The sequence below is a fragment of the Poromitra crassiceps genome, assembly GCF_964638095.1.
Source record: "Poromitra crassiceps genome assembly, chromosome: 3".
NCBI lineage: Eukaryota > Metazoa > Chordata > Actinopteri > Beryciformes > Melamphaidae > Poromitra > Poromitra crassiceps.
In genome coordinates this window covers 53,287,675-53,308,838 of record NC_139625.1, presented here as the reverse complement: position 1 = coordinate 53,308,838, position 21,164 = coordinate 53,287,675, and the positions used below count along the sequence as shown (strand labels likewise).

The following is a 21,164-nucleotide window of genomic DNA, read 5'->3' as shown; positions in this document are numbered from 1 at the left end:
ACCTTGGCCTTTGACCACCAAAATCGAATCAGTTCATCCTTGAGTCCAAGTCGATGTTTGAGGCAAATTTGATGAAATTCCGCCAAGGCATTCGTGAAATATCGCGTTAACAAGCTGGAAAATGGCGTTTGAGAGGTTACAGTGACCTTGATCTTTGACCACCAAAATCAAATCAGTTCATCCTTGAGAGTCCAAGTCGATGTTTGAGACAAGTTTGATTAAATTCCGTCAAGGCATTCCTGAGATATCGCGTTAACAAGCTTGAAAATGGTGTTCGAGAGCTCACCTTGACCTTTGACCACCAAAATCTAATCAGATCATCCTTGAGTCTAAGTCGATGTTTGAGGCAAATTTGATGAAATTCCGTCATGGCATTCGTGAGATATCGCGTTAACAAGCTGGAAAATGGCGTTTGAGAGGTCACAGTGACCTTGACCTTTGACCACCAAAATCTAATCAGTTCATCCTTGAGTCCAAGTCGATGTTTGAGACAAGTTTGATTAAATTCCGTCAAGGCATTCCTGAGATATCACGTTAAGAAGCTTGAAAATGGCATTCAAGAGGTCACAGTGACCTTGACCTTTGACCACCAAAATCGAATCAGTTCATCCTCGAATCCAAGTCGATGTTTGAGACAAGTTTGATTAAATTCGGTCAAGGCATTCCTGAGATATCGCGTTAACAAGCTTGAAAATGGCGTTCGAGAGGTCACAGTGACCTTGACCTTTGACCACCAAAATCGAATCAGATCATCCTTGAGTCTAAGTCGATGTTTGAGGCAAATTTGATGAAATTCCGTCAAGGCGTTCCTCAGATATCGCGTTAACAAACATCGTACGGACGTACGTACATAAGGACAACCCGGATCCATAATGCCTCCGGCCTGGCTATCGCCGGCGGAGGCATAATAACTCTCCAGCCGCAGGCAGAACCCGCCATCTTCGGCTGCTCAGAATCCTCTCTGCTCCTCCCTAATGCTGTACAACAGTCTCTGACGCAGGGGATGACTGTCGCCAAGAGACTCATTCTGAAGGAGCGGAAGTCCCCCTCTCCACCTTCTTTTCAGCTATGGTTGAGGATCAATTCGCTTAAGAAATTCTCGGTTATTTGGAACCCGTTTCTGGCCTACTTGGACGAGGTTGGGAGCGAAGGGTGATTCGCCCGGCTGACTTTTTATGGACGCCTTCCGTGTGATCCCATGCACTCTTACAAGCGCACAAGCACTTGATGCGGCTGGTTAATGGTAACACTGGAATGTAGATGATGTATGTATGTTTTTGTTTTTTGTCTGAGCCTGTTTGTTCCCTATGTTCTGAAAATTGTAAAATAAAAATAAATAAAAAATCTTGTACGGTAATTGAAAACAAACAAACAAAATTTTTAATTGTTTAATTTCAAATGATTTATTGTGCAAATTTAATGTAAAAACGTATTCTACTGTTACACTCATCTTGCATCACTCTGTCTGGGTAAAAGAGCTGAATATCTAAAAATCTAAAATCTGTACTCTGTAGCCTATGTATGTATCTACAGCTTTCAGAAAGCGACATTTCTAGCTTTTGAAGATGCTTCGTGCTACAAGTGAATATAAGATCAAATGAAAAACCATAATAAAGCAACAATAAACAAATCCAATTTAATTTAACACAGCTAATGAAAGTTTGGACTATAAAGGGTATGCATGTTTCTAATCTAAATGAATCTCTGGATCTTTTCAGATTTTTCTCAACTTTTTCTCCCCAATAGTACCATACTTGGCAAATTCCCCCTGCTGTCCCAGTCGTTGCTCCACCCCCTCTGCCAAGGGAGAGACATAGAGTAGCACATGCTTCCTCTGATACATGTGCATTAGCCAGCCGCTTCTTTTCATCTGACAGCGAGGAATTTCACCGGCATGGCGTAGTGCGTGGGAGGGTCACGCTATTCCCCCCCCACTCCTGAACAGGCGCCAACCAGAGGAGGCACTAGTGCAGCGACCAGGACTCATACCCCACTGGCTTCCCACCCGCAGACACGGCAGGAACGTCTGACCAAGCCAGAAGTACCGATAATGGGAATTAAAGCCGGGTCTCTGCGGTGGTAGGCGAGAGTGTACCTCTACACTACCCAGACGCCCCCTAAATTAATCTGAGTGGACATGAAGGGCAAGGAAAGGGAAACCTGTAATTGCATGGTGAAAAAAAATACCTCTAATATCGGTCTGTAGATATTTTAATATTAATATTTTTTAATGCCTTTAGCAAAAAAAAAGAAAAAAGAGACAGAAACAGAAACAGCAAAGAGTAAAATGTGGTACTGTTGGTCCAGTTCAGGCTGATGTTTTTTGTATGTGTGTGTGTGTATGTATGTGTGTGCGTGTGTGTGTATGTATGCGCGTGCGTGTACTTGTGTGTGTGTGTGCGTGTGTTTGTACCTGGTCTGACTCCAGCTGTATGGCGCGGTCGTAGCAGGCGGTGGCGTCTCGCAGCAGACCGATGCTCTCGTGTCCCAGAATCTGTTCCCGTAGTGACGGCTCCTCCCTCCTCAGGGCGTTGACCCCCCTCACCCCATCAGGCTCATGCATCGCCGCGTACAGCGTCTGCAGGAGCCAATCCGAAAACAGAGTTTAGAGAGGTGCAACTTTCCCTCATACACCTTTTCGTAGCGGGTTACAAACTTTATAAGTTACAAAGTGAGGTAAATGCCGACTTTGCATATTTGTGAGATGAGAAGAAACAAAGGATTCTATATAGTACCAGAAACGGCTCTTTATGGTGGCACTGCTATTAAGAACCGTTTAAGAATGCATGAAATGTCCCAAATAAGTTATTTATTTAAAATTACTTGTTACTCTGATTCACCAGTTTATTTTAATTTTAACAAATCAGAGGCTTCTTTCTAATGTATGGTTCTATACCACTGTCAAAGTTGAAGAACACATTTTTTTCTGTGGGAGAAGCAGAGAAAAAGAAATACCATAAAATACCTTATCGTCACCACTACTAACCTCTATCCTTCCCCCTTCTCTTCTCGGACGATGCCACCATTGCGGACTTGCGGAACTCTCAAATCACCCTTGTGGAACTCTCAGATTACTTACAGACTCATTTTTCACCTAGCTAACCATCTCGTTTCCATGAACTCATGAACATTTAAAGACTACATTTTCTTTTTTTGGACTCACTCTTTCTTATTTACCTTTTCAACCTTCTTTTTCTTTTTGGCAATTTCATTTCTGTATTTGAAACTTGGGGTCCATAGTTGGGCGCCTATGGTGCATTGGCCCTCACAAGGTTCCTCCTCAACTAGTCACTGAGGCAATCCTGGGGATATAAATCCGTGGTGCGGGGCATCAGTGCTCTCCATCATTGGTTGAGGGATGCTGGTAGGTCAGAATAGTTTAGGTTAGGCTGTAGATTAGCTACAGCCTAAATTTAGGCTGTAGATTAGCTAGACCAGAGGATTCCAAAGTCTGAGACCATGGGCCTCCTCTCAGATAAAGCATGGAAAAAGCTGCATGGAAAAAATTGCCTTCACTCTTATTCAAATTACTAAAATAACTAAAACTGAAATAACTCAAATAAATCACTCCCACTCACTGAGACTCCCCTGAAACTGTTTTGAGGCCCGTGGGGAGGCCCACCTCCCACTTTAGAAACCTCTGAGCTGGACTTTTTGATCGTTATAGTGTTCAGACTAAGATTAGATTAGATTAGAGTAGGTCAGGACAGGGCAGACTAGGCTGTAGATTAGTTAGATTCCTTGTATGCTAGTTAGTTCTGGTTAATGGCTAGAGTAGTCAGATTGTCTGCAGCTGTTGCTTGTTTGGCCTGGCTGCTCCACTCTAGTGTGCCGCTGCTTCCTCGGCCTCTGCCGCTGTTGCGCCGGCCGCTGCAGCGGGATGTCCAGATGGATTGAGTAGCAGCTCGAGGGCTGGGCCATAAATGTCACACTAATCGTTTGTTGGGGTGGGGGGCATCGGTGTTCTCCTTCACTGGTCAAGGGATGCCGGTAGGTTAGAATAGCTTAGGTTACGTAAATTCATATTTATCATCCACAGAACACTTCACCGCTCATGTACATGTATGTATATATTTACTCGATTTGATTGCACTTGCAACTTTGTGATTGTCTTTAGTTATCTTCCTACATCTTATCTCTGTATATTGATGTGACCGCTACGCTGCATACAGACACTAAGACAAATTCCTCGTATGTAACTTGCATACTGTGGCAGTAAAAGTGATTCTGATTCTGATTCTGATTCTGTTAGGCGATAGATTAGCTACAGCCTAACTGTAGGCTGTAGACCTGTTATACTGTTCAGGCTAAGATTAGACTAGAGTAGAATAGGACAGGCCAGACTAGGCTGTAGATTAGCTAGATTCCCTGTGTTCTAGTTAGTTCTGGTTAATGACTAGAGTAGTCAGATTGTGTTAACTGCTGTTCATTTGGCCTGGCCGCTCTGCTGCTAGTTCCAGTGTGCCTTGGCTACCTGGGGCTGAGCGATAAATGTCAATTCATTTCTTGCTTATTCATTGGCTCTTTTCACCTGATAAGTAATTACATAACCTAACTGCTAAATCTGACTGTCCCCTGTGACTATTCATGACCATATCGCCTAGCCACAGTATATTCTATCTGTTCTGCTCTTCTCTTCCCTCCTTCCCCTGCTCTCTCCCAACCTCCTCCCTTTCCCTGCTCTCTCCTCCCCCACATTCCCTGCTCCCCACCTCCTCCATTTCCCTGCTCCCTCCTCCCCCACATCCCACCTCTCCCTCCCCACCTCCTCCCTTTCCCTGCTCTCTCCTTCCCCACTTTCCCTGTCTCCTCCCCACCTCCACCCTTGCCCTGCTCTCTCCTCCCCCACATCTCCACGCTCTCCCTCCCTTGCTCCCGCTCCTGCCTTTTCCTGCTCTCTCCTCTCTCCCCCTTCCCCACCCCTGCTCTCTCCTCCCACACATTTCCCATTCCCTCCCCACCTCCTCCCTTTCCCTGCTCTCTCCTCCGCCACATAACCCCGCTCTCCCTCCCCACCTCCTCCCTTTTCCTGCTCTCTCCTCCCTCACATTCCACCCGCTCTCCCGCCCCTTCTCGCTCCCCACCTCCTCCCTTCCCTGTTCTCTCCTCCCCCACATTCCATCCCCCTTTTCTCCCTTTCTCTCTGCCTTCCTCTATCATATGATTGTTCAATCTTGTTATTATTATTACTGTAATTACTACTGTTGTGTCAGCTAGATTTAGCTAGACATATTTTCTGTGAAGTCCTCTGAGACATGCTTGTGAATTAGGGCTATACAAATAAACTTGACTTGACTTATTCAGTGGAATTCATCGCCAGGTAATTATAATACATGATAACTTGATTGCTAAAATTTACTTTACTTATATGAACAATATTGTGATATACATTAGAATGTTTTGAAACTGACCCATGACTATTCGTGATATTGATCTATTCTAAACCGTATCGCCCAGCCCCAGTTGTCTGTCCTGTCTGTCCTGCTCTCTCTCCTCCTCCCCAGCTCTCTCCCTCTCCCCTTTTCTCCCCTTCCACCTCCTCCCTTTCCCCCATTCTCTCCCCTTCCCCCATCTCCCCCTCCCTCTGTCTCCCTCTAACATAAGATTGTTCAACCATTTGGCAAGATTTAGCTAGAAATATTCTGTGAAGCCCTCTAAGACATGCTTGTGAATTAGGGCTATACAAATAAACTTGACTTGACTTGACTTCCAAATCCTACAATTTATTTCGGCACTTTGCTATCTGTCTCTGCTGTCAAATGTCTAAAAATTCAAATTATTGTAATGCTAAAAGGCATTACTGGTAGACTGGTAGCACTGCTAGTGAACTAGCAGTACCATCCAGGTACTCAGACATCCTGTGTATATCGATTATTTAAATCAGTTTACAACTTTAACACCTGAAAGTAGAGGAAATAAGTGCATACTTTGTACTATGTAAGTGACTTGTCTGACCTGCAGGAGGGTGAGATGGTCCTGGATGTTCTCCTTGTTTTCTAGGATGTATGCTTCAAAGTGCATGAGGGCACGGGTATACGCTTTGGAGCGCAGGGAGGCCTTGGCCAGGACGTCCTGGGGGATTCCCTTCAGGAAGGCCATGACGCGCTGATACTCCCCACTCTCTGGAAAAACACACTCATTTTAGTTTACTTTTATTATTTAATCATACAGGTTAGTGAACAACATGCACAGACATACTAAAAACACATCTCACACATTACCACTTTAAAAAGGAAACACAAAGTCAGCTGTTTTTGGATCATCTGAGTTGAAATGGTTTAGATTACAAGCAAGTACAAATCTTTCATGTAACTTGCTTGAATGTGTCACTTACCCTTGTCTTTGGGTTTGGAGGAGAGGATGTGGCGGCTCCACTGTGTGAGGTGAGACAGCATGCTGAACACCGTCTGAGTGCTGAGCTGTGATAGGCTGGAGGCCGTCTCCTGGACATGCCCCCCTCCTCCTTCGTCACCCTTTGTCAGCACGGCCAGCATCTCCTCTGTCACCTGGAGGCAGGTGTGCGATTATTCCAAGGAAAATGTCTCTATTGCAGGTGTTCACAAACTTAAGAATGCTGCTGTCCACTTTGAAATCTGAAAATCTTCCAGGGCCCACCCAACCCTTTAATCAAAACTCTGATCAACACATGAGACTAAGATGAAGTACTTCCCTATATATATATTTTTTTTTTCATTAACAGAACATGTTAAATTGGGCATACGGCAAATTAATAATCCAACCACATACAAAAATTGAGGCAAAATCCCAAAAGCCAGATTGCCAACATTTTCTCCCCCTTACTCATCAGAAGTATTTGCATGCATAACACATTTGATGAGACAAAATGTGATGAGCAACAACAGGAACAAAAATATATCCACAACATGCTATCAATTCTATTTAGGCTGTGAAAAATGCTGCCTTATCTGTAAAGGGGAGACTCGTGGGGACCCATTTTCATCCACATTTGAATCATTATTTAGCCGCTTCCCGACAAGCTAGCATGACACGGTTGGTACCAATGGATGCCTTAGGTCTTCTAGTTTGATACCAGTCTTCACTCTCGCTTTAAAACTGAGCCCTCTACAGCCATTTGATTGCCTGCCAAAATCGGGAGTGTCGGCAGACCCCTCCCGACCCACCTGCAGTACCTCCACAGCCCACACTTTGGGAATCACTGCTCTATTGTATTTTTTTGAGCAGCAGATAAAACATATGAAAGCAGTTTTTGTGCGTGTCTGTACAGATGTCTCCTGACCTCCTGTTGCTCTGTAGGTGTGCAGCCCAGCAGCATGGACAGCAGTATGTGAGGCAGCAGGTAGATGGTGACCTTGTAGTCGTGTTTGATGATGAAGCTGCAGCAGGTGAAGACCTTGCTGGCCAGCTCGTGCCTCACCTGGAACACAACAAGACCAGTTTCTGCACCGAGTCCGAGTTGGGATTCAGTTACATATTTAAAACAATTAAGTCCTTATTGTGGACCAGCACTTAAATATCCAATATTGTTTACCAAATAGTTTTCAGTCATCACACATAATTACAGCACAGTGACTAGAATTATTCACTCAAAAACATGTAAAACCACCGACTTCAAGAAATGGACTAATATAGACGAAGGATGAGGAAAGAAATTTAGACACTATCTACTTGGGACTATTTTTGGCTGCATGCCAAATTCAAGGACACACACACACAGACACACACACAGACACACACACAGACACAGACACAGACACAGACACAGACACACACACACACACACACACACACACACACACACACCTCTATATGTTATAGGTTTGCCTTTATAGTAATTTAGTAATCTTCTCCCCCTTCTCCTTGACAGATTTGAAGAGACTTTACAGGCGATTATAGAGGGGGGGAAATTACTTTCCAGTAATTCATGATGTGTGTTTATTCAGTCACTTGACAAATATGAAACTATGAAATGATGTTGATGAACAATTTGATGTTGATCTGTTTGGTTCTGTTCAGGTGAAAGAGAGATCGACTGACGTTGCTGATGAGGTAACCGGCCCAGGTGGCTGACCAATCAGAGAACTTGCTGCTTCTTTTGTACACCGGCTTCTTCAGTTTAGACCAGTTCACCACCTTCTGACTGCTCTTATACCTGCAAGGAGAGAGAGAGGGAGAGAGAGAGAGAAGGAGAGAGAGAGAGAGGCAGAGAGAGTGGGAGAGAGAGAGGGAGGGAGAGAGAAGGAGAGAGATGGAGAGAGAGAGAGAGGCAGAGAGAGAGGGAGGGAGACAGGGAGAGAGAGAGGAGAGAGATGGAGAGAGAGAAAGAGGCAGAGAGAGAGGGAGGGAGAGTGGGAGAGAGAGAGGAGAGAGAGAGAGAGGAGAAAGGGAGGAAGGGAAGCAAGGAAGGAAGGAAGGAAGGAGAGAGTGAAAAGGGAGGGAGGAGAGAGGAAGGAAATAATAAATGATTTCACTGCCTGAATGTTCCATGCGATTGTATGACAAGCTGAAAGTGTGTGTGTGTGTGTGTGTGTGTGTGTGTGTGTGTGTGTGTGTGTGTGTGTGTGTGTGTGTGTGTGTGTGTGTGTGTGTGTGTGTGTGTGTGTGTGTGTGTGTGTGTGTGTGTGTGTGTGTGTGTGTGCCTTACTTGCTATTGAGGTGAGGCTCCAGGATCTCTTGGATCTGCTCTGGAAATCTCCTCCACAGCCGGCGGCCCTGCGAGTCGCTACGACCTTCACGACACTCAAAGATGGACAGCAGCTCCTATAACATGTGCACGCATACATACATACAGTACACACATGCAAGCACGCACGCACGAACACACACACACACACACACACACACACACACACACAGGCAAATAAAGAGAGAAACAGAAAGAAACACAAAGTCAGGCCATTTGGGACTTGCAACTTGTGTGTGTGTGTGTGTGTGTGTGTGTGTGTATGTGTGTGTGTGTGTGTGTGTGTACGAGTGCACATGTGTACCTGCATTGCATAGGCAGCAGAGTCCTGTGCTCTTACATCATCAGCGGAAGCCAGAAATGTTCTTGTCAGTTCAGTGAGCAGCTCATAGGCAAAGTTAGGATCTTCAACCCCACTCTGTCACACAGGGGAAAGAGACATGTACATTTGGTTTCTTGTATTTGATGCACTACACCTTCAAATTAACTGTTGTAGGGAGGAAAAACATTACAAAATGCCTGAAACTCCTGTAGTTTTGTACATCATGTGCTTTTACCTGTGAGCCCTAACCCAGACAGCTACTGTACATATCTTTCTTTTAAAAAGTACAGCTTTGATCTAGCCTAGCCATGCCGTACCACGAAGGTGTTGCGGTCGCCGTGTGTGTGTGTGTGCGACAGGTCCAGACGTCCGGGGTCCACGGCTCCCAGCTCCCCCAGACACTCCCCGCAGAGGAGCCTGGCCTCGGGGGATGAGTCCTGGCAGCCCTTCAGCAGCACCGCCACCAGGCTGGAGATGACCGGCTCAACCGCCTCGCTCGCACACACCTGCCGCAGCAGCCACTCCTACAGTGACAGTCCACAACACACCAAGGGTTAACTCAGCAGCCACTCCTACAGTGACAGTCCACAACACACCAAGGGTTAACTCAGCAGCCACTCCTACAGTGACAGTCCACAACACACCAAGGGTGCACTTTGGCTCTCACTCTAATGCACAGCCATGTTGTGATGTTGCTGGAAAACAGCATGCGTGCTCATTCAAATTTGCCTGGTAAAATAGAGGTTAAGGATGATCATGGTTCAAGCAGACAAGACTGAAACAAGGTAACAGTAAACACAAACTAGGATGCTGTTGGCAAGGGTATATCCGTGAAATTCCTCAATCCTCGAAGGTCCCATTGAGTCAAATGTAATAAAAAGCCATTCAATTCAATACCCAATAATAAATCGTATGTACCTTAACTATTTTTTAATGCTCAAAAATAAATGTGACTACTAATTAAATATAGCCAATAGCGGTGTGTGTGTCTGTGTGTACCTGTTTGCTGTGCATCATGTCCCTGAGGCTGGTCAGAGCGTGGATTCGGACGTCAACGTTCTCATGTTGGATGGCCCTCATGGAGAGCTGCAGCGCCGCGGCCAGGTCACTGCAGCTGGACGTCGGCTGGACAGGAAAACATGACGCAGTGTAACGCCTTCTGACAGGAAATCATGACGCAGCGTAACACCTTCTGACAGGAAAACATGACACAGCGTAACTCCTTCTGATAAGAAAACATGACACAGCGTAACGCCTTCTGACAGGAAAACATGACACAGCGTAACGCCTTCTGACAGGAAATCATGACGCAGCGTAACGCCTTCTGACAGGAAATCATGACGCAGCGTAACGCCTTCTGACAGGAAAACATGACGCAGCCTAACGCCTCCTGACAGGAAAACATGACGCAGTGTAACGCCTTCTGACAGGAAAACATGACACAGCGTAACACCTTCTGACAGGAAAACATGACGCAGCGTAATGCCTTCTGATAGGAAAACATGACGCAGCGTAACGCCTTCTGACAGGAAAACATGACGCAGCGTAACGCCTTCTGACAGGAAAACATGACGCAGCGTAACGCCTTCTGACAGACTCTTTGATGCATTAATTTGTTGCCTGGGGGGCTCCAGTGGAAATCAAACCCCTAACCATGGCAGTGTTGGTGCGACGCTATGTTGCTTTGTTTTACTCACTCTCCAGTGGTGGTTATTTTCTTCAGTTTTTCTTCTGTCATGCTTTGATTTAGCTAGGGCTCCTTTGTTCTGTTGTTCTGACCTTTACTGACTTTTAGCGGCTTTGGTTGAACTGTGTTTCTGACTTTTTAAATGATCTTTCTTGTACTCTTTTCTGTTTTATTTCCTTGTATCTGTAAAGCACGTTGTAAGTTTCTTTTGATTAAGTGCTATATACATTTCAAATAAATTATTGTTACTTGAGTGAGGCAAATCCAAAATTGGGGGGAGGGGGGTAGTACTGGATACAATATTCACATTTCAATTATTTATTGGGCCACGCACCATGAAACACTGACACGTTTCAGTAATAAAACTAAGCCTTTATCAGAGCATCTTTTCCCCCACATTTTGCTACCTCACTCCTTTTCACTCCCACAGTACTAACAAATCATCACTATATTTGTAATTACAAGCATCATCTATAACCTACTCTCCTTCATTGTCATCCTCATTGATCATCATTGATCACCCCCCTCAATCATCATCATAGTCACCTTCTGACTATGCACTGCTGGACCTAAACGTGATCATCCGCATCATAACTTTCAATTTCATCATCATCATCTTCAAGACATCATAACCATTGAAACCTCTCTTCATCATTACCACCATGATCGTCACACTGTCCATACGCATACGGACCTTCTTGTCTCTCTGCAGAACAGTGTGGATCTCTTTCAGCTCCGGGTGATCTGGCAGAAAGTAAATCTCATGCAGGTACTCCTTCACTTCTTCCCTGTGAGAGATCAACAACACAGAAATGACCATGTCAATGTTCAATGCAAGTACAGCGCTAAGCTTTTTGCTTAACCTGCCTTTACACCAGGAATTTGGGATTGTGTGTGTGTGTGTGTGTTACCTGTTATCTAGTATGAGGAAGCGGATGATAGCAGCAGTTTCTTTGGGCTGTTGAGGGATGAGGGGGAGGAGTGCTACGATCACATGACTCAGTAGAGGACCCAGGTGTGTGGGCTCCACGCTCCGCACAAAACACTCCCACGTCCTGTCCACACAGGAAGCAGGAAGTGAGAAACACTGAGGAGCTAAGGCAATGCAAAAAAATTATGAATACACTTCTCATTTCTCATATCATTTAGCCGAATAGGTGTGGATTCCATTCAAGACATTGGTGTGTGTGTGTGTGTGTGTGTGTGTGTGTGTGTGTGTGTGTGTATGTATGTATGTATGTATAAAGATTTGACTGATAGCCATGGTCCTGTACCGATAAGCACTAAGCATGAAAATGTACTTTTTCACTGTGCTAGCGAATTCTCCAAATCATAACGTACACCTAATTAAGTTCAAGTTCAATTTCCTTTAATTAACATGAGACACACACACCTCATATTAAAAATATATAATAATAAAAATAAAATCCCATTACTTTTACTTCCTAGTAAACAGTGTTAAGTTAGTTAGGTTTAGTAGTTATTTCATGCTGTACTGTCACAGATTTTGTTTCGTTTACATTTTTCTTTAAACATTAAGATTTTAACTTAATATGTGTGTGTGTGTGTGTGTGTGTGTGTGTGTGTGTGTGTGTGTGTGTGTGTTTATATCGTGTGTGTTTGTGTGTTTGTGTGTGTGTGTGTGTGTGTGTGTGTGTGTGTGTGTGTGTGTGTGTGTGTGTGTGTGTGTGTGTACTAACTGGCAGCAAAGCAGAGGGAAGTCCTCTCTGTATCGGAGGCCGGTGCGGAGTGTGGTCATCATCTTCACTCTGACGGAGCTGATGTGTTTGGAGCCCATCAGGCGCATTAGAGCCATCACACTGGTCAGGGCCTGCACAGGAAACAGGAAGAAGCTGTAAACTCGGCTCATGGTATGCGTTTCCCCTGTACTGAAAAATAGGGAGTGCTATGATGCCTAGAGGAGCTTCCATATTGACTTTAATAGCATTATATTTTGTTTTGGGATTCATGGTATGATTTTGATATAACCTGGGCTGCTGTTTTAGGAAGCTTTGCTACTATGCCAAGAATTGTCTTTGAAGAGAACATTGGAGTGCTCCTATTTCATCTTTACAGTGAGCAAGGTTTCTACAAACCAGGCAGAACTGCATTTGTCTCACTACTTCTTAGCAACACATGCACATTCAGATACCAAAACCTGCCATGTACAGAGAATTTACACCACGGTATTCTTAGTTTTGTGTTCTTGCTGCTTTTAACTGAAACAATATTGACTTATAAATCTGCCTCTGTAAACTGTGACTGAGAAAATATGCAGTGACTACATCTGCTCTCCTAGTAGAGGATAAAGTCTATTTTTGTCACCCACCAACTTCTTGCGCTCCTTCTCCCCAGCGCTGGAGCTGAGCAGCTGCATGTTCAAGAAAGCCAGGATCCCCAGCAGCTTAGGCTGCAGATAGTCCGCCTGGGACCCGAGGAAGACAAGTTGGAAAAAGTGGAGTTGGAGTTGACTTGACTTGACTTTTTTCTTGGAGCCATAGTGCATTCCAAACAAGAGCAAAATGAAAAACTAAACAGTCAAAGCACCTACAATATAAAACATTATAGAGCAACAATACAAAACAGTGCAATGCAATCACAATAGTAGTATAAATTATTTTGCTCACGCAGAAGAGAAGTCATGGACATTTACACAGAGCCAAAGCTAAAGCTGTACCACTCTAGTACTACATATCTACCGGTCTGTATCCATTAAGTCTGATACTGACCATGCGCTCTGGGGCGGTGATGTCACGGGGCCCCTGGTATGGGTCGTCATTGGGTGCAAAGGAGGCCAAGATGGCCAGGCCGTTAAACACCTACAGTACATACACAAGTAAACACGGGTGTCACATAAGGATGAAAACACAAAAATCTACCATTGGTATACACACTGTATATACACAGTACATGGACTTAAAAATCAACAATAATATATCATGAAACAGACATAATGTATCAGGGAAGTGTGTGTGTGTGTGTGTGTGTGTGTGTGTGTGTGTGTGTGTGTGTGTGTGTGTGTGTGTGCGTGTGTGTGTGTCTGTGTGCGTGCGTGCGTGCGCGTGTGTGTGTAGACCTGTTGGTAGTGCTCTGCAAGTCCCAGCCGTAGCAGCAGCTCGTTGTGAAGGCCCTGGAAGTCTTGCCTCAGCAGAGAGCCCAGGTCAATCTCTGTCTCACTCTGGGACACGGTACAATGTTAGGCAAGATGATCAATATACATAAAGGTTTGGTGATCTTATTACAAATGAAGGGAAACCGTTTTAGGATTTAGGGTAAAACAAAAACCATTTTCTTTGTTTTTCAAGATTCAAGATTCAAGATTCAAGATTTTTATTGTCACTCCATGGTACAAGTACCACGTGTGAAATTCTTGTGCAGTGGACTCCGTTTACGACATAGTACAAATAGGCAACAAGCAATAAGTAATAGGCAATAAGAAATAGGCATCAATAGGCAATAAGACAGCAATAAGGCAATAAGAAATAGGCATCTATAAGCAATAAGACAAGTCGGTGGCTTATACGACAGTGGCATATTCATTGCACATAGGTGCACATGTCATGTGCATACGTTAGACGTGTTCAGACATTCCAAATTCGACGTTTTATACATACATGTGCAAATAGCATGTACCTTATTAAACATACACTTAAATTTACAATTAAACGTTAGGCACCTTATTAAACATACACTTAAATTTACAATTAAACGTTAGGCATCCGTAATAGTAGCAGCTGCAGTACGGTACGGTACGACTACTGCACTATTTGTGCATATTTAGGAGTCTCGTGGCCTGCGGGAAGAAACTGTTCCTCAAGCGATTTGTGCGTGTTTTTGGAACCCTGTATCTCCTCCCTGAGGGTAGCAGGGAGAACAGGCTGTTGTGGGGATGGTTTGTGTCTTTGATGATCTTCAGGGACCTCCTGAGGCACCGCTGGTTGTACAGTTCGTGCAGTTCTGGCAGTTCACCTCCTGTTACGTGCTGGGCCGCGCGCCTCACCCTCCGTAGCGCTCTGCGGTCCATGGTGGTACAGTTCCCGTACCAGGCGGTGAAGCCGCCTGTCAGCAGGCTTTCAATGGTGCCTCTGTAGAAGTCCCTAAGGATTTCTTTCCTCAGCCCGAATTTCTTCAGGCGCCTGAGTCCGTGTAGTCGCTGTTGGGCCTTTTTGACAACAGTGGCGGTGTGGCCGGCCCAGGTCAGGTCCTGGTGGATGTTGACTCCCAGGTACTTGAAGCTGTCCACCCTTTCCACCACTGTGCCGTTGATGGTGATTGGGGGGTGTGCGCCCCCCCCTCTCCTGTAGTCTACAATGATCTCCTTGGTCTTGGAGACGTTCAGGGAGAGGTGGTTGTCCTGGCACCATTGTTCCAGTACCCCCACCTCCTCTCTGTAGGCCGTCTCGTCGCCCCCCGAGATCAGCCCCACGACCGCTGTGTCGTCTGCAAACTTTTATTATACATACAATGATTGGTCAATTGGCATAACACCCTTTCCCTTTGTCTTTTGACTCCCAAAGTAGAAAGATATAAGTTGTATCCTTAAACTTTTAGTTCAGTTACAATAATATACCATACTCTATATTTGGTCCATTTTATATTGTATTTTTTAATGTAATGCTATTTGTGGAATCTAATTTTAAAATTTGAGGTGTAGTTTTGAGCTCATGTGCTTAGTATAATACATATTAGTAAAGCATCTTAATGTTATGGGATCAATCCTTTAATATTGTTTGCCAGTATCCAACACTGCTTGCAAAACGCCAAATCTCAAAAGATTGGGCACCAGTGGTTTAAATTCTTTATTATTTGTATGTATTCGGATTGAGATTACATTTTCCCTTAAATGATAAGTGAGGTAACAACACCTGTAGGTAGTGGAAGGCTCTCTCCAGCTCCTCCTTAGTGCAGGAGCAGACCAGATGGCTGAAGATGTACTTGAAGTTGTTGATGAGAATCTCTCTCCTGTTGGCCTTCAGCTCATTGGCCAGGGTGCGGATGAGGGCGGAGCCAGTGGAGCTGGCCTTAGCCGCCAGGTAGGGCAGGAGCACCTGGAGGGTACGCTGGACACACAAACCATTACATATAACTTTTTATGCGTACATCGGTTTTTGGATTCTGCATGTGCATGTGTGTGGATTTCAACATGTGGTTGCATGTGTGACACTGTGTGCATACATACAGTGAGGAAGCGATGGAGGTCTGGGAAGTCGAAGGCGTGTGCGATCTGAGCCAGGATGTCCAGGGCCAGCTCTCTCTGATTGGCCGACTCACAGCTCTGGTCCGGTGTGCTCCGCAGGGCTGACTCATGACGTGAGTGCAGCGACTCCACCAGGAACTAAATACAGAGCAGATTGAATAAGATGATGTAGGATTTCTGTTGTCTGCCTATTTTTATTTCACTGGTAAAAACAGACTGGAAAACAAAACTGGAAATCTTTGTAAAACACACTTACAGAGAAATCACACTCCTGTTGCTGTACAAGGCAAATAAAATTATGAATGAAGAAACATTTTGTACCTGACAGATGGGGTTCTTGTACTGGCTGAAGAGAGTCTGCAGTTTGAGGCCTTTGGTGGTGGCCAGCGCTCTGATCTGAGTATAGGCGGCTACAGACACTGGAGACGACTTGGACAGCAGACAGTGGAGCAGCCGCAGCAGGGAGAACGACACCAAACTGCCCTGCGACGCTCTGACAGGGGAGGAGAGAGAGAGGTGACCGAATGCATGAACAAAGTAAGAAATATTCAGAAATAAACTCTCAAGAGATGCAGTGACAAAAGATGCCAGTGATAAAATAAATTAATTACAGGGCTACATAGGGATAAAACAAGCCACATGCAACAAAAATAAAACAAGCAACATATACATATATTCTACAAAAGGTAAACATTTGTTTTAAGAAGTGATTTAAATGATATTAGGATTTTTCTAGCCTTAGTGCCTCAGGCAGAGTGACACAAATAATTACCATCTATTGATCCAGGATGGTTGGACAAATTAAGTAACATTCAAGTGATTACCGTAGTTACAACAGAAACAGCAAAGCTATTGTGTGTCTGTCTAAACAATAGTATAGCATGTCATAGTTCATACCTGCCAATCTCTCCAGTAGTGAGGATGAGTGTGTTGCGCAGGTCGTCATCTCTCTTGAGCTTGGCATTAATGAACGCCTCCTTCAGACGTGCAACCAGCAGCTGGGATAGACAGGAGGAACACATCATCATCATCATCAACAGCAACAATTTATACAACTGGTTAAAACAGGACAGCTGTACTGACCAACTAAGTTAGTACATTTTTGTGGCACGAGTCCATCAACCAGAGCTTGGATGTCTAAAAGCATCTTCTCTTCACTAAAATCTCTTTGTACTTGTGTGTTTAGTGCTAAACCTGCTGCGACATGCATTTGCTACAGTGTGCAAAACACTGTATATGAAATTGAATGACTAGTAAAGATGGACATTTTACTGTGTAATGCAGAGAGATCAGAAAGACAAAATTACCATTGGATGAATAACATTTTGTTAATATTTAATTATTGTTAAAAACCAAAGGTTTATTGAACATTTGTTCTGTTAAAGTGGTGAATTACCACCATTTTATAGAGGCAATTTCTCTTACTTCTGAAATCAGTATAAAGTGCAGCCTTTTTTGTCTCATTGCTTCAACTGCTCACCTCACTGACAGGCCCCTGCTCCAGGTTTGGGGTGGGCTCTCCTAGCAGGAAGCGCACCGATTGGCCAAAGCATATTCTGACAAGTGAATCTGGGTCCTCCAATAGACCAGTCAGAGCACAGAGAATTGCCTGTGAGTCGCTGTCTCCACCAACCAGATTCACATGTTGGCAGAGGTGAGGCAGGGCTTCTAGGAAAGCTGGGACGATAAAAATAAACAAAGACATACACAGTACATCAATGTAAGTAATCAATACTTTGTAAGCAGACCTGGGTCAGATTGTACTGTATTTGCAAATATTTTAAAGTAATTGTTTTAACCTGCCTTTTTTTTTTATCAAGTATTTTCGGATTTCCCCCCTTTTTCTCCCCAATTGTACTTGGTCAATTCCCTGTTAGGGTGTCCAGGTCATTGATCCACCCCCTCTGGCAATCTGGGGAGAGTTGTAGACTACCCGCACATGCTTGCTCGGATACATGTGCAGTCACCAGCTGCTTCTTTTCACCTGACAAGGAGTTTCACCGTCAGGACGTAGCACGTGGGAGGATCACGCTAATCCCGCCAGTTCCCCTCCCCCCGAACAGATCGACCAGAGGAGGCGCTAGTGCAGCGACCAGGACACACACCCTAATCTGGCTTCCTATCCGCAGACACGTCCAATTCTGCTTGCTCTTTTCTAACTTTTTCAACTTAAAAGCAGTAACTCCATCCATCTGGTCCAGATCCAAATCATTTGCAAATAGCACATGAGCCAGGTCTGTTTGGAGGAACGCATCCCACCGAACAAACTGAACCACAAATACCTTGTTTAACACTGCTAGGAGCCTGTAATACCTTGTCACACTGCTAGGAGCCTGTAATACCTTGTTTAACACTGCTAGGAGCCTGTAATACCTTGTTTAACACTGCTAGGAGCCTGGAATACATTGTTTAACACTGCTAGGAGCCTGTAATACCTTATTTTACACTGCTAGGAGCCTGTAATACATTGTTTAACACTGCTAGGAGGATGTAATACCTTGTTTAACACTGCTAGGAGCCTGTAATACCTTGTTTAACACTGCTAGGAGCCTGGAATACCTTGTTTAACACTGCTAGGAGCCTGTAATACCTTGTTTAACACTGCTAGGAGCCTGCTGTTGAAGCAGAGGCAGGAAGGGTATGATGACAGAAGCATTTAGGGACACAGACACTTTGCCAGCATGCTCGGGGGCAAGACTGAGACGAGAGCAGAGGATCTTGGGAAGAGGAGTGGGCTTTGTGTGATGATCATCGCTGAGCTGAGAGTGTTCTGATAGGATACAGGTCAGCTGACCCACGATCCCTGCAAGCTCCTTCTTCACCTGCTCCGAACTGTCCTCCAGCCTGGACCTGCACACAAATAAACACCACAAACACAATAATAATCTTTCATTGTACAGCACTTTTCCAAAAGATAGTATCAAATCACTTTACAAAATAAAATCAAAAAAGATAGATCGACAATAAAAGGGAAAAGCAATGTAACTGAGAAACAAAAGTAAATCAAGAAATGTTAAAGTAAAACATTAGAAAGGACTAAGGTGACATACTATTCAAAAAAGATGGGTACATATTTCTTTGCGTTTATTAGACAGATGAAAGTGGAGAGACAGGAAAGGCTGGGAGAGAGAGGGGGATGACATGTGACAAAGACACTGGGCCGGACCCACATCATTGCTGTTACATATTATTAGAAGAAGTGATTTAAAAGAAGATAGAGATTTGGCCGGCCTCAGCTCCTCAGGCGAGTCGTTCCAAAGTCTAGCAGTGCAAAAGCCTCACCATGTGTTTTTAGAGTAGACTTTGGAACGGCTAATAAGGACCTGCCTGAGAACCTCGGAAAAACATCACATATTAACATTAATAAAACCACAAAGACCCTTTAACCCCAACATGAAGGGCACTAAACAACTTGTTAATCATTTTATACAGCACACTGCTTTTGGTTCTGTTTCTGATTGATATTTATCACAGTATGACCCGACTTTGACAGCTACACACCTGTCCATAACCATGAGCACCTCCTCCTGGGTCCTACTGATCACCTCAACATTCATGTTAGGGTCACCTCAAACCGTGTCACCTGAGCCAGCTACCCTCCAAAATGTGCAGAAAGAGCTAATTTAGTTCCCATTCCAATTAATGTTACCTCCCAGTCTGCTATTCCATCTGACCAACCACACTCCTCAACCATACCTATCGAATCTGCATCTAGAACTTCGGCCGTGTTGTTACAAATACATACTTCAGCATGCGCTGGGACGCGTCATCAGTGATGTTAACTGGGGTCGTAAGGTGTTTCGGGTCTGTCGAACATCATACACCCTCGCCCAGTAGACCCAGCCGAGGCCGATTAAGACCCCGACCCGCGTCCCAGAAGCAGCCGCTCACGGATCAGCCCTCCTACTCTGTCTGCAACATTGCCCGCGGAACGGCCGATCACGCCCAATCCGCTGCAATAGAGCTAGTGCTACATCGCAGCATTGCAAGACCCTTCGGTGCATGGAGGCTCTAAGGCGCTATGGGTTGTCTCCCGGCCACCCTCCTCCTTTGTCTCACCAGGCCCTCCCGGGGCAAAGGCATCCAGAGGCAGAGAGGATGCCTCAAGAAGGCCTGTGCGTTGTTCAGTCTACTTAATGTGAGGTCTATTGTAAACAAGACTTTATTATGTCTTGGTTAAACCCTGGATACTGTGCCCCACTGATTGAGCCCACTCATCCCAACTACTCCTCCTTAAATCAACCCAGACTCTCAGGCTGTTATCTATAACAACAAATGTAAATGTTCCCCGGTCTCTTTAAATAGCTACTCCTTGTTTGAATCACTGGGTTTCCTGCTAAATGGACAGCTACCTGTTATGTGTGTTTTAATTTATTATTGTTTTATTTACTTCTTTCATTTATTATGGCCAAATATGATAGAGTCCTTATCCTGGGGGATTTTAATATACATGTTTGTTGTCCCTCCCTGTCTAGTTTTGCTGCTGATTTTATTAACCTTTTTGAATCATTTAATCTCTTACAGTTTATAAATAGTCCCACTCATAATAAGGGTCACACCCTTGATCTTGTGCTTTCTCATGGTGTTTCCTTAAATGATATCAAGTTGCTAGACTTTCATCTCTCTGATCACAAGCCTGTGACTTTTAACACCTTTCTTCCACTTCCTGCTCCAAAGCTACCTACACGTATCTGTTCTCGCTCTTTTAATTTCAAGTCAGCTAGCAGTTTTTCCCAGTTGTTTTTAACTGCCTCTGCCACAAATACTTTTAATCAGCATGGGCTATCTGCTGACGATCTAGTAAACCATTTTAACAGGACATGCTTGACTATCCTTGACAACATTGCCCCTTTTAAGACCAAAAGTCGCTTGAGGGACAGTTTCTTCTCGCAGGCCACGAGACTCCTTAACATATACAAATAGTGTAGTAGCCGTACTGTACCGCACTGCAGCTGCTACCATCACGTATGACTAATGTTCAATAGTATGTTTAATTAGGTATATGCTATTTGCACCTAACAGAATGTTATTATGTTTAATTATGTTTAAAGTATGTTCATGCCATTTGCACATATGGGCAGTGAATACGCCACTGTCTGTGGCGTGTCTTACTGCTTTATTGCTTGTTGCCTCTTGTTTTTATTTATCTTTTATTTTTTGCACTGTTGTAACGGAGCCTACAGCACAAGAATTTCACACGTGATACTTAGGGATGGGTACCGAACTCGGTACTTTTACAGGCACCGACCGAAATACGTCGGTACTGCCCCGTACCAGTTCACATAAAAACGAACGG

The 21,164-nt window shown here is 44.4% G+C and overlaps 1 protein-coding gene across 1 annotated transcript in view; it reads right to left on the bottom strand.

The window, feature by feature from the left end:
- The window catches only part of atr (ATR checkpoint kinase), a gene marked incomplete at its 5' end in the record, with an annotated part of 56,105 nt that overhangs the window by 19,859 nt on the left and 15,082 nt on the right, over nt 1-21,164 (bottom strand). Inside the window, 21 exons of the mRNA XM_083632489.1 lie at nt 2,414-2,578; nt 5,956-6,122; nt 6,335-6,506; nt 7,259-7,396; nt 8,017-8,131; nt 8,624-8,739; nt 8,967-9,080; nt 9,302-9,508; nt 9,984-10,109; nt 11,366-11,459; nt 11,583-11,726; nt 12,372-12,502; nt 13,001-13,096; nt 13,401-13,490; nt 13,748-13,849; nt 15,537-15,731; nt 15,851-16,006; nt 16,190-16,361; nt 16,766-16,866; nt 17,349-17,545; nt 18,459-18,718. Of these exons, the coding sequence (XP_083488615.1) occupies nt 2,414-2,578; nt 5,956-6,122; nt 6,335-6,506; nt 7,259-7,396; nt 8,017-8,131; nt 8,624-8,739; nt 8,967-9,080; nt 9,302-9,508; nt 9,984-10,109; nt 11,366-11,459; nt 11,583-11,726; nt 12,372-12,502; nt 13,001-13,096; nt 13,401-13,490; nt 13,748-13,849; nt 15,537-15,731; nt 15,851-16,006; nt 16,190-16,361; nt 16,766-16,866; nt 17,349-17,545; nt 18,459-18,718 (3,058 nt within the window). The remainder of the gene's footprint in view (nt 1-2,413; nt 2,579-5,955; nt 6,123-6,334; nt 6,507-7,258; nt 7,397-8,016; nt 8,132-8,623; nt 8,740-8,966; nt 9,081-9,301; nt 9,509-9,983; nt 10,110-11,365; nt 11,460-11,582; nt 11,727-12,371; nt 12,503-13,000; nt 13,097-13,400; nt 13,491-13,747; nt 13,850-15,536; nt 15,732-15,850; nt 16,007-16,189; nt 16,362-16,765; nt 16,867-17,348; nt 17,546-18,458; nt 18,719-21,164) is intronic.